General features: G+C 44.6%; 2 protein-coding genes and 1 pseudogene across 3 annotated transcripts; 1 reads left to right on the forward strand and 2 right to left on the reverse strand.

Annotated features, from left to right (window-relative positions):
- The first annotated feature begins 1,114 nt into the window (after nt 1-1,114).
- Nucleotides 1,115-4,841, forward strand: LOC101760797 (wall-associated receptor kinase 5). 2 transcript variants are annotated; one of them, XM_022822771.1, is made up of 4 exons: nt 1,115-1,279; nt 1,982-2,999; nt 3,103-3,246; nt 3,401-4,841. In XM_022822771.1, exons 2-4 carry the CDS (start codon nt 2,102-2,104, stop codon nt 4,597-4,599), a joined length of 2,241 nt encoding a protein of 746 aa, XP_022678506.1. In that variant the 5' UTR covers nt 1,115-1,279; nt 1,982-2,101; the 3' UTR covers nt 4,600-4,841. The 2 variants fall into 2 exon arrangements, with proteins under 2 accessions (XP_022678506.1, XP_004981069.1); XM_004981012.3 differs by having other exon boundaries at nt 1,121-1,279; nt 2,093-2,999.
- Nucleotides 4,842-6,456: 1,615 nt separating this feature from the next.
- On the reverse strand, nt 6,457-8,349 carry LOC111255832 (annotated as a pseudogene).
- A 256-nt stretch (nt 8,350-8,605) lies between these two features.
- Nucleotides 8,606-9,887, reverse strand: LOC101761201. Its single transcript, XM_004981013.2, has 3 exons — nt 9,398-9,887; nt 8,975-9,313; nt 8,606-8,857 (listed from the first exon to the last, which is right to left on the reverse strand). The coding sequence occupies exons 1-3, from the start codon at nt 9,885-9,887 to the stop codon at nt 8,817-8,819; spliced, it is 870 nt and encodes a 289-aa protein (XP_004981070.2). The 3' UTR covers nt 8,606-8,816.
- Between the last annotated feature and the right edge of the window lie 1,548 nt (nt 9,888-11,435).

An 11,435-nucleotide genomic window follows, 5' to 3' on the forward strand; every position in this document is an offset into this window, starting at 1 on the left:
GAGCGGGTTACGAGCTCCGTCTTGTTATGCATTATATTCTTGATCACATGATGAGTTTTTCTGTTTTTAGCTCCTTTTTCCATTTATTCCATAACTTACACCACCCATCTAGGAGGACTTCAATTATGGTCTTGTACATGTTCAATGAGGTGTTGGTTCCCCCTCTCCGGAGTCAATTCGGAACCGCCCCACCACCATTTCAGCACCGGCAATCCCTTGTTCAAGATTATGCTGGGAAACATTCCGAGTTCTAAACCAAGATTAATTAGGCATAATAGGATCCTCTCGCCGTTAAGATTAGTCTTATGCAATGGGTTTTGTAAATAGCCTACGTTTAATACTCCTAATTAGTATCTAAACATTCGATGTGACGGGTGCTAAAGTTTAGCAAGTGGAAGAAAACAGGCCCGTAGTCCTGTAGTCATTGTAAATCGGTTGTGCATGACCATTTCATACTGTGACCTGGTGAGGGTTTATACTTTATTCTACACAAGCGTTGCCTCCGTTCCGAAAAGATACAATTCCTGCTTTTAAAGAAATCAATCATTTTTAAATTTAATAAGTCTACATAAAAAAACTACCGACGTATACAAAACCAAATAAGTATTATTAAATTGATTATTAAATGTATGTTTATAGTATACTAATTTTTAAATTATCTAGCTGAAGCAAGAATCCGGCAAAAGGCATATATGTGATGTGATAAGCTCGTTTGAAGCGCCAGTTCTTAAAACTTGCAAAATTTGATGCGAAATCACATGTTCAAGAGGATCCTAGTACCTAAAACTTACTGGACTTTGCATCAACACCTGGTGGGTACGACCTGAATGTTCTAGAACCATGCACAACTACTACTCCAATATGCAGTATATACAAAGGGAATAAAGGGAGAAAGTACTGGCTTTGTTTTAAAGGTCAACACAAAATGAGAACCTTTGTTTCGACGACAGGATTAATTTGAAAAGTAAACTATGTCGTTGTCTGCTGAATTGTTCTCTCCAATGGGTATTGTCGCTGTTTTGCAAAATACAAAGTTTCAAGACTTTCTAGTAAGACTCAGTCTCTGACCCCTGCTGTGTCTAGATTCGTTCCCTACTACTCTGGGTTACATTATGCAAGTTGCAAGATGTGTTCTTAACTTCTTATATAACTAAAACACACAGACAGGGCCGCAGGGGTGTTCACTTGTTACCAGAACAAATAACTGAAGCAATCTCCATAGATCAGAGTGCTATAGGCGTCCAGGGACAGGGCAGAGCTCTGAACTAAGTACCCAAAGGTATGCTTTCTATTCGAGGAAATCTGAAATCGCTTGATATTTCAGGCTAGTTAGTTACTGAATTTATCCTGCACAGTGTTCTTTATCATCCCTATTCCCAAGAAGAACTTCTTTTATTATGTGCATGCGTGAATGAGTTCATGCTTCATATTTTGAGATGTTTCGCTGTTTGGATTGGATGTCAACACTACGAGAGAGACGAATACTCATATGTTCCTAGCAGTAACAGCCTTGCACTGTCTATGCTGTCTTCAGATGTACTGTCTGCAAAGTCAGCTTTAAACATGATTGTTTTAGATTTTCTGTAGGCATTCGCTTGAGCAAGTCCTGAATGATATGTAGGAAATGCTAGTATAAGATTTTGATGGGAATAGTGCTTACCTAACGTCCTAACCTTCCCCCGTTCCTCGGGTCAGGGGAATCCATACCTTCGACTTCAAGAATCAGGATATTATTTGGGTACATCATTAACACAAACGTCCACTTTCAGTTATCTTTTGTTTCTTTCCACAGCGCACGGGTTGGGATTTCTTGGAGTACACAGAACAGAAGTTATGTGTAAATTTTTATTTTTTTCTCTAGAATACGCAGGAGAGCTACGTATCTTTCCATTAATAATAAGAAATTTTGTTACAACGCGAGCTAGTCAGGTACACGCACACGGATTCGGTGTTACTAATAGTTGTTACATTGAAACACTAGAGCAACCAAGAACATAACGTTAGCCCACTAGTGGCTCGGAGACACCGGCCAGCTGAAAACACCCAGGCATGAAGGTCCTGCCGATTTATCTGACCGTATCATGGTTTCCAGCCAAGGAGAATGAAAGTGCGCTCGGTACATCTTGGGCTTGTTGGTCTTCTACTTGTATTGGCGGCACAGGAGGCCCCTGCTATTGCGGTTCCTGGCCCTCAATGCCAAAAGCAGTGCGGTGGTGTTGACATCCATTACCCATTCGGCATCGGTGACAACTGCTCGCGGTCAGGCTTTAACGTCAGCTGCCAGGAGGTCCAAGATGGCGTCTACAAGCCATTCCTCGGTGATTTTGAGCTGCTCAACATTTCCTTGATCCATGGCACCATCCGGGAGCTGAACCACATCTCGACATACTGCTACAACTCCTCCGACGGTGGTTTCATGAGCAGTAGTACTTGGTCGTTCGACGCGAGCAATACCCCGTTCCGGTTTTCGGACGTCCACAACAAGTTCACCGTCATAGGGTGCAATACCCTCGCCTACATCGTGGACAACACCGACAAGGGCTACCAGAGTGGGTGCGTCTCAACGTGCCAGAATTTGTCAGACCTAGCGGACGCATCATCCTGCTCCGGCTTGGGCTGCTGCCAGACAGACATACCCAAGGGGATGGGCTTCTATAACGTAAGCTTCGACCGTGGCTTCGACACAAGCCAGATTTCGAGGTTGGGCCTCGGCGGTTGCAGCTATGCCGTGCTGATGGAGGCGGCGGAGTTCAATTTCAGCACCACGTACATCAACACGACAGATTTCAACGACACGAAAATTGGGAGGGCACCAGTGGTGATGGACTGGGCGATAAGAGAGGGGACATCCTCGTGTGAGGTCGCCAAACGGGACGACAGCACTTACGCGTGCCTCAGCAGCAACAGCAAATGTGTGGTTTCACCCAATGGGCCAGGGTACCTGTGCAACTGCTCCAATGGGTACGAAGGCAACCCATATCTTCCGGATGGATGCCATGGTAATTAACAAACTATCAACTGTCCTAAAATTAAAATATTCAGTCAATCTCTATTCTCTAGGCTTTGAATCCATCGTTCTCAGTTTTGCTCATCTTACTGCAGATGCTGATGAGTGCAAGAACAGTCCATGCCCTTCAGGAGGTGCTTGCCACAACACTGTAGGAGGGTACAGGTGTTCTTGTCCAGTAGGAAGGAAGTTTAACCAGCGAAGCAATACGTGCGACCCTGATACCACATTAATAACAGGTAACACGCTGAGATCAGCTAGCTGAACAAATACATATATTTCAGAAATTTTGTATAGCAATCTGAACTGGCTACCACTGCTTTCTCCCTATATATAAGAAGGAAAGCACGTTTTTTGACAGTGTGCTCCTATCTGATGCTGGTATATATGCAGGAGTCGCAATCGGCTTTTTTCTTGTCGTAATTTTCTCCTCCTTCGGATACATGATTCTTCAGAAGAGAAAACTGAACCAAGTTAAGCAAGAACATTTTCGACAACATGGAGGCATGATTTTGTTTGAGAGGATGAGATCAGAAAAAGGTCTTGCTTTCACGGTATTTAGTGAAGCTGAACTTGTAAAAGCTACAGACAACTACGATAAGAGCAGAATAATTGGAAAGGGAGGTCATGGGACGGTCTACAAAGGGATAGTTAAGGGCAACATGCATGTTGCAATTAAGCGATGTGCACTTATTGATGAAAGGCAAAAGAAAGAATTTGGGCAAGAAATGCTAATACTCTCCCAAATCAACCACAAGAACATTGTCAAACTCGAGGGCTGTTGCCTCGAGGTGGAAGTTCCAATGTTGGTCTATGAGTTCATCCCAAATGGAACACTGTATGAACTTATCCATGGCAAGAACCAAGCATTACAGATCCCCTTCAGCACCCTATTAAGGATTGCTCACGAAGCAGCAGAGGGACTCAATTTCCTCCACTCATATGCATCTCCTCCGATCATCCATGGTGATGTGAAGAGTGCCAACATCCTTCTTGACAGTAACTACATGGCGAAAGTGTCAGATTTTGGAGCCTCCGTACTAGCCCCATCCGACAAAGAGCAATATGTCACAATGGTTCAAGGAACTTGTGGATACCTCGACCCTGAATACATGCAGACATGCCAACTGACAGAGAAAAGTGACGTCTACAGCTTTGGTGTTATCCTTCTTGAGGTCCTCACTGGCCAAGAGCCTCTCAAGTTGGATGGGCCTGAGAAGCAAAGAAGCCTATCATCAAATTTCTTATCCGCTATGAAGGAGAACAATCTTAATGCGATCTTGCCGAGTCACATGAAGGGACAAGAGAGCAATGAACTGATCAGAGGGCTTGCAGAGCTAGCCAAGCAATGCCTGGACATGTGTGGCAGCAACAGACCATTGATGAAGGAGATTGCCGATGAGCTTGGTCGATTGAGGAAGCTTTCGCTGCATCCTTGGGTACAGATCAATGCAGAGATGATAGAGACTCAAAGCCTTCTTAGTGGAACACCAACTGCTAGCTTTGAAATAGAAGCCGGTACAACTGGGTATCCTACACAAGAAGGTGAGAACCTGCCCATGAACCCAAGAAGTTCGTACTATGCTAGGTGATTAGCAAATGTTGTAGTGTATTCCATTGGAACTTCTACTGCTGGGACATCTGCGAGCTAGTTGTTCTATCATCTAATGTGTATATACTGTTACAGACACAAAGCTCTGCCTATCTTTACCCATTCAAGTATGTATATGTGTTTCTGCGAAGCATGTCAGCAACATATAATACTCTATGACAATAAATTTTATAAGTTGTTTCTTTAGATAAGTTTATACATCTGAAACATTACACATGTCAATACTTGTAATTTAATTTGTAGCATTCTATGTTTTTATACACAATACTACTATACATAGAATTATTCAATGTAGAAAATACATTCAACATCTTAAGTGCCTAGGTGAATATTAATGATTGTTATGTAATTGTAGTAATTAAATGCCGGTGTTATGTACCAGCAATAATGAACATGGGGTGTACGTCTCCTCAACGGACCTTAACTTGTCCCTCAATACCCTCAAAATACATTTTAGCATTATAAACTTACTAATTGTACTATATTAGGTCAAAATCTTTAGAAATTACATTAAACCGTCCATGTGGCATGCCGACTGTCCCGAGTTCTCATCCAAGTAAATGTCACACGGTGCGACACGATGGGATCAGCTACGATGTGCAAAGCCATGGCCAAGCTCAAAATCTTTAGAAATTACATTAAACCACCCATGTGGCATGCCGACTGTCCCGAGTTCTCATCCAAGTAAATGTCACACGGTGCGACACGACGGGATCAGCTATGATGTGCAAAGCCATGGCCAAGCTCTACTTCTCGTGGCCACCAAGACTCGCCTTTGACTTAGGGTTAGGATTCAATTTTTTGGGAATTCGTTACAGTTTGCAATTCGCTTTCCCCCTCCTTGTACATGCTTAAAACTGAAACCCTAGTCCCTCACTAGGTGTTGTCATGTCTAATCCGAGTCAATTAAACGGAATTGGCAATTAACCTTGGCTAACACTGGCATAATTTGACTGACACGATGTGAATTAGGCCCAAAGCTAATTGGCTTAGTTACTAATCTGGGTATTAGGGCTAAACAGTGGCACAATTAGACTAAAACATGAACAATTAGTACTTAAACACAATAAAAAACCAACAATTATGCCTTAAGCCAAAACTTAAACATACCAGAGACTTGGATTAGCACTAATTAGATCTTAATTTAGGTCCATCAAGGCTTAGCAAACTTAATCAGGGTCACTTGAACTAGCCCAGCTCTGGCTACCAAATGTTAAATCTTAGTGCTTAAAACCGGATCACTAGTTTATAATTAGGACCAAATCAGGGTCACTTGAACTAGCCCAGCTCTGTGCCATAACTGCCAATCATTGTCGGTTCAAAACCGGCTTTCACTGTCAGATTTTGATCTAACAGTGAGTCCCGCTTCGGAGGCCGCCACACCCACATACAGAGGCCAAAGGGGCCTAATGCTGCCATCGTCAGGCCTCGAGCCACTGATGCCGCCAGGAGCCACCACTACCAACGGGCGCTTCGAGAGAGAGCACCGGGAGGGAGACAAGGATGGAGAGAAGTAAAGAGCCATAGGGGAGAGAGATGCAGAGGAAGAGAGCATCGGAATTTTTTTTGAGCAGTCGAACTTAACTAGTTTGGAGGACCTGACTTTTTAAATCGCCACAAATACTCTAGTGATGATTTTTTGTTCCCCACAGATTGCCATACTCATTAGTGACGAATTGTGGTGCCACTAGTAAAGTGGACATTTGTGGCCCCATGCGTTGTCACAAAAACATATGTATTATTGGCAAAAAAAGATGCCACTTATAATGTTTTTCGTGGCAAGAATAATCGACACGACTATAGAGTATTCATGGCAATTTTGTCGTCACAATTACCATCGTAAAGGTGACGAATTATATGGTCACTAAAGACTATATATCAGTGACCAATGTTTCGACATTATAGAAGTTTACTGTGTCGATATTTGTTCTCACTATTTTAGTTACAATTGTGACTAGTTGATCGCCACAGTTTATATGGGAAAAGGAACTAAGCTCATCACGTTGGGACTGTTGCTCTTCTTGTAACTGTGTATTTGTTTCGACCACCGTCGAGACCTGGCCTTCCAAAGCTTGTGCTCGTTGCTCAGCAGCATCTGCACGTGCTCGAGCTGCAGCTTCACGCTGTTCAGAAGCCTCCATTTGTGCCTGCAATCTGATCCTTTTCTCGGCCACTCGGTTTACAGCACGAATGCCAACACCATGTGAATATGGTTTGGCTTTCGACCAAGAACTAGTGCGAAGGGCTCCACTATTGGCACGGGCGCAGAAGAAATTTTTTCTTGATGTGTCCTAGCAACTTCATGTAGTTTGATCTGCAAATCATGAAACAACAAACTGATTAAGAACTTATATACTACACAGCACGAAAAAACGTTCATCTAATGAATAGTAAGTATGAGCACGAATTCGCTCCAGGATAGTTGCTGCTGTTATAAGAAATCTGCATACATGTCATCTAATAAATAAAATTTGCAGAGATAATAACCATGAAGGAGTGATATAGAATTTTACTATCATATTTTTTCATACAAAAACACACCACTTTCACCTAATCCTAGTTCAAAAGGTAGGATACAAATTGACATAAATGTGAAACCCAAAGCTGCCATCAGAAAGGGAAGTAACATGTTCGTACCATTATTTCTTCACCCGTTGGAATAGACCATGTCCCATCAGCCTTTTGATATGTAGCCCTCTAAACTTGCATAGCAGTAGGCCATTCACCAGTTTCTGGGTCTCCCTACATTGAAATAAAAAAGCATATATTCACTAATTCAGAACAATGTGTAGCAGATACAAAATTCTGCCTGGTATTTTTTTTACTCACCAGATCATAAGCAATTTGAGAGCATCGAATAGACAAATATGATGAATTGATCGAATAATCTACACTGAATACGATGTGCTAAACTTTAGCAGGTTCATTGGACGTTCGTATGTTAATTAGGAGGACTAAACATGAGCTAATTACAAAACTAATTGCAGAACCCTGGGCTAATTCGCGAGACGAATCTATTAATGCTAATTAATATATCATTAGCAAATGGTTAATGTAGCACTACATTATCAAATCATGGATAAATTAGGCTTAATAGATTCGTCTCGCGAATTAGACTCCATCTGTATAATTAGTTTTGCAGTTAAATTATATTTAATACTTATAAGTTAGTATCAAACATTCGATATTCGATATGATAGGTAAAAAATTGTTAGTATCAAACATTCGATGTGATAGGTGAAAAAGTTTAGTAGGGGAGCCAAATCCAATCCTATGGCCTCGGATGAGCCGCCGTGTTAGGCCCTGGACGCACGAACCGCTAGCTGCACAGGCGGCCCTGAAGCTCCACCGCGGACACGCCCGAGCTACGACCGCCCGCCAAACGTCGCCGCCCGCCACACGCCTGAGCGGCTGCCCGCACGCCTGCCGGTGTTGACGCCCGCAAGATGACCGTACCAGGCTCGCAGTACGGCGCGGAACCGCGGCTCGGCGTCTTCATCCTCGCGCGCAGACGACCGCGGCCAGGGGCGTAGCGAATCCGACTGCGGGCGAGCTCGTCGAGATTGGCGGCGGCGACCGTGGGCGAGCTCGTCGAGTGCTGCACGGGGGCGGCAAGCGTGGGAAGGCGCCGTCCGTCGCGGAGTGGCTGCTCCGCCCCACCCCACGCGGCTCGACCAAGTGCGTCACCTCTGTCTGGATCGGTTCCAGAGGTTGGGAGGTGAGGAACCATTCCGGGCCTTGGAGCAGAGACGGACCGGATTCCATTCTGGGCCGGAGCTAACCAAACGACAATTCCTATGTTGGGTCGTATTCATTCCGAGCCGTTTCAATCCGTTCGGATTGGGCTGCATTCCAGGCCGGAAAACCGAAACGAGGCCTCAATGAATGATTTTATACCACAGCCAGATGTGACTTCATGTAAAATCAGTTTCTTATAGCTTATATCGAAACTGAATGTTTAAGGTAAACCTGCAAGGCTGCAACTATTAATTTGAGCCAATTTTGTAGCCTTTACTCTTGCCACTCGAAAGTAAGACTGGGTATCAATTGTTATACATTGACTTGTAACAGCACAGGTTTTGAAACTCAGGTACATAATGTCACGGCTTTCAAATGCCTCGCGAACTGAACTTTGCTTACATTTATTTGCTGATGATGAGGAAATAGATGTTCTAGCTGTACGGGCCTTTAGCTAGTTCATTGAGAATTTAGAGTGCATTGTGACACGAAATTGTCACCTGCATAATATAAAGTATGGAAAATATGTTAGAAATCATGACATAAATGAAGTATGGAAATTATGTTGCAACTGAATTACATACTCCCTTGACCAAGGAATGCGATGTGCTACTTACTGCATTGTTCATCTTGGTCACTCTCCCTTAACCCCGTCGCAACAGTGATGACCTCCTCGTAGGTCATATCACCGAAGATGTTGATGGCGGACTTTCCCTTGTTGCCATACTTGTCGTGGTTCCGGCGCGCGTTGTTCTTGAAGATGGGGAAGCGCCTGGCCTTCTCACCGTGTTCGCGCACCACCTCGTGGTGCGCGGCCCAGCGCTCGTACAGCGCCCACATGGAGTCATCCGACGCAAGGTCCTCCTCGGTGTAGGTGAAGCTCGCCTGCGTCGGGGCCTGCAGCGCGATGGCGGCCACGACCAGCGCGACGACGTAGAGTGCCGATCTCGCCATTCCTATTTACCAGTGATTCGTCGCGGCTCAGCAGATTGAACTGAACCGAAGATGTAGCCTGCTGCCGTGCTGCGGCGGACGCTCACCTTGAGGTGGGTGGTTGGCGCGAGGATTAGGCTCGGTGACGATGAAGGCGACCGATTCTTGCTGGAGAAAAGGAAGGCGAGCGGCGGTCGGCGTCGGAGAAGACGTGGACGGCGCGCAGCGTCTAGAGCCTCCCGGGTCCGGATCCTGGCTGGAGAAGGCGGAGGACGGCGGCGAGTGCGTCCCGGCGCAGCGGACGAGCAAGGGGTGGTCGGAAATCACCGGGAGCTTGTGCCCCGTTCGGCCATGGCGTTGGCGTGTGTGTGGGGAGAGGCTTACCGCGGCGGCGGGGAAGGGAGAATTGGCGCAGCTAGGGTTCGGTCTGGGGGTTCTCCTGGACAACTTATAGCGGAGAGGGAGGCGCTGGATCGAGCTGGAGAGACGTGGCAATGGTGGAGGTGCTCTGTTTCCTGATTTGGTGCAGGTGACGTCGATGGTTGAAGGCGAAGCCTCGCTGGAGCGCTCGAACAGGTAAGCTATCAATGGTATCATGCATGCCCAATCCGGTAAAAAGGATCCTCTCAACTTACGTCTGCCCGTCTCTCCAATGTGGATCTTTGATTTCCTTGAAAAGAGCCTTCAATGTTTGGTTTGGTTGTCCCTAGTCCGCTAGGCCTAGGTATCGTGAATGGAAGGGATCCTTTCTGACAATCAAAGGTTGTTGCAAGTCTTTCAAGAGTTTGATCTGAGATGTTAAGTGAAACCATAACTGATTTATTGTAGTTAACCTTGAGTCCAGTAGAGACTGCAAAAGCGTTTAGAATCTCCTTTAGGTGTAACAACTAATTTGGACACGCCTCCATGATCAACTGTGTGTCATCTGCATATTGAATTACCGAGAAATTTTACTCTTTCTAGTATCAGCAACTTTAAGATTCCCAAATCTTTAGCATGATTATGACTGTTTGGAGTAGATCAGCAACTAGTACAAATTATAGGGGTGAAGGGGGTCTCCTTGTTTAACACCTCTTTTGCAATGAAACACTTTCCCAGGGGTGCCATTCAGGAGAACAGAAGAGGTACCTGAGCTCAAAATATCTGTAATCCATTTGATCCGTCTTTTCCCAAAACCTTTGTGTTTCATAATTTGGATAATGGTTTGATGCTCAATTTTGTCAAAAGCCTCTTCAAAGTCTAACTTCAGGATAACTAGCTCCTTTTTTGAAATTTTGCAAAGATGCAAATATTCAAATGCCCGTGCAAGACAATCATGAATAGATCTGGTCTTGATGAAACCATATTGGTTAGAGTGAATCAATCTCAAAATTACCTGTCTTTCGGTCAATATGTTTGTGAGTAACTTAATAGAAGAATTGAGCAATGAGATAGGCCTAAAGTCACCAACTAGTTGTGGGCTGTCCTTTTTGGGAATTAGAGTGATATAGGAAGAGTTGATGCTGCTAAGACAAATGCCCCCTCCCTCCCGGGAACTCCTCACACAGAATATATTCTAAACCAGCCCGATATATTCGCTCCTGTATATTCCTCACTCCTGTATTCTAAACCAGCCCGATATATTCACGGACCAGTAAAACCTGCTAGTGTCGCAGATGGACTTTACCCCCTAGTATGGGTACACGGACTCGGACGATATACCGCCCACCTTCTTGATCAGGGCAAGTGCCTTATACCTACTGCCGCCACTGTTACAAACGATTGGAAAAAATGATAGGCAATATAAACGACGGAGAACAGCAGATTCAACACAGGGGACACGAGATTTTAACATGGAAAAACCTTCCAAGGAGGAAGAGAAAAAACCACAGGCGCCAGGCAGCAAATCTTCACTATATCAGATGAGGTTACAAACACCGAAAATTTACAACTTTTCGACTTATTCCAAACCGACGGCTTACGGGATATAAAGAGACGGAACTCCTAATCGGTAAATCATCCGTACCCCCGGGGGGGGGGGGGGGGGGGAGAGAATACGGCCAAGAAATCTTAGAAGAGATTCACAGAGGAATCTAAAAGTAGCCCTTTTACCCAAAAATTAAATTTGGGCGGAAACTTAAATTTAACGGAACTTTAAATTTAAAG

Source organism: Setaria italica, chromosome IX (assembly GCF_000263155.2).
Source record: "Setaria italica strain Yugu1 chromosome IX, Setaria_italica_v2.0, whole genome shotgun sequence".
Taxonomy (NCBI): domain Eukaryota; kingdom Viridiplantae; phylum Streptophyta; class Magnoliopsida; order Poales; family Poaceae; genus Setaria; species Setaria italica.

What these genes read in the sequence shown, in the direction of transcription:
- LOC101760797 (XM_022822771.1), top strand. Translation starts at nt 2,102, where the DNA reads ATGAAAGTGCGCTCGGTACATCTTGGGCTTGTTGGTCTTCTACTTGTA. An exon ending in TCTTCCGGATGGATGCCATG is followed by an intron (nt 3,000 to 3,102) that starts GTAATTAACAAA and finishes ATCTTACTGCAG; the next exon opens with ATGCTGATGAGTGCAAGAAC. An exon ending in TGATACCACATTAATAACAG is followed by an intron (nt 3,247 to 3,400) that starts GTAACACGCTGA and finishes GTATATATGCAG; the next exon opens with GAGTCGCAATCGGCTTTTTT.
- LOC101761201 (XM_004981013.2), bottom strand. Translation starts at nt 9,887, where the DNA reads ATGATACCATTGATAGCTTACCTGTTCGAGCGCTCCAGCGAGGCTTCG. An exon ending in CGCCAACCACCCACCTCAAG is followed by an intron (nt 9,314 to 9,397) that starts GTGAGCGTCCGC and finishes ACTGGTAAATAG; the next exon opens with GAATGGCGAGATCGGCACTC. An exon ending in TGACCAAGATGAACAATGCA is followed by an intron (nt 8,858 to 8,974) that starts GTAAGTAGCACA and finishes TATATTATGCAG; the next exon opens with GTGACAATTTCGTGTCACAA.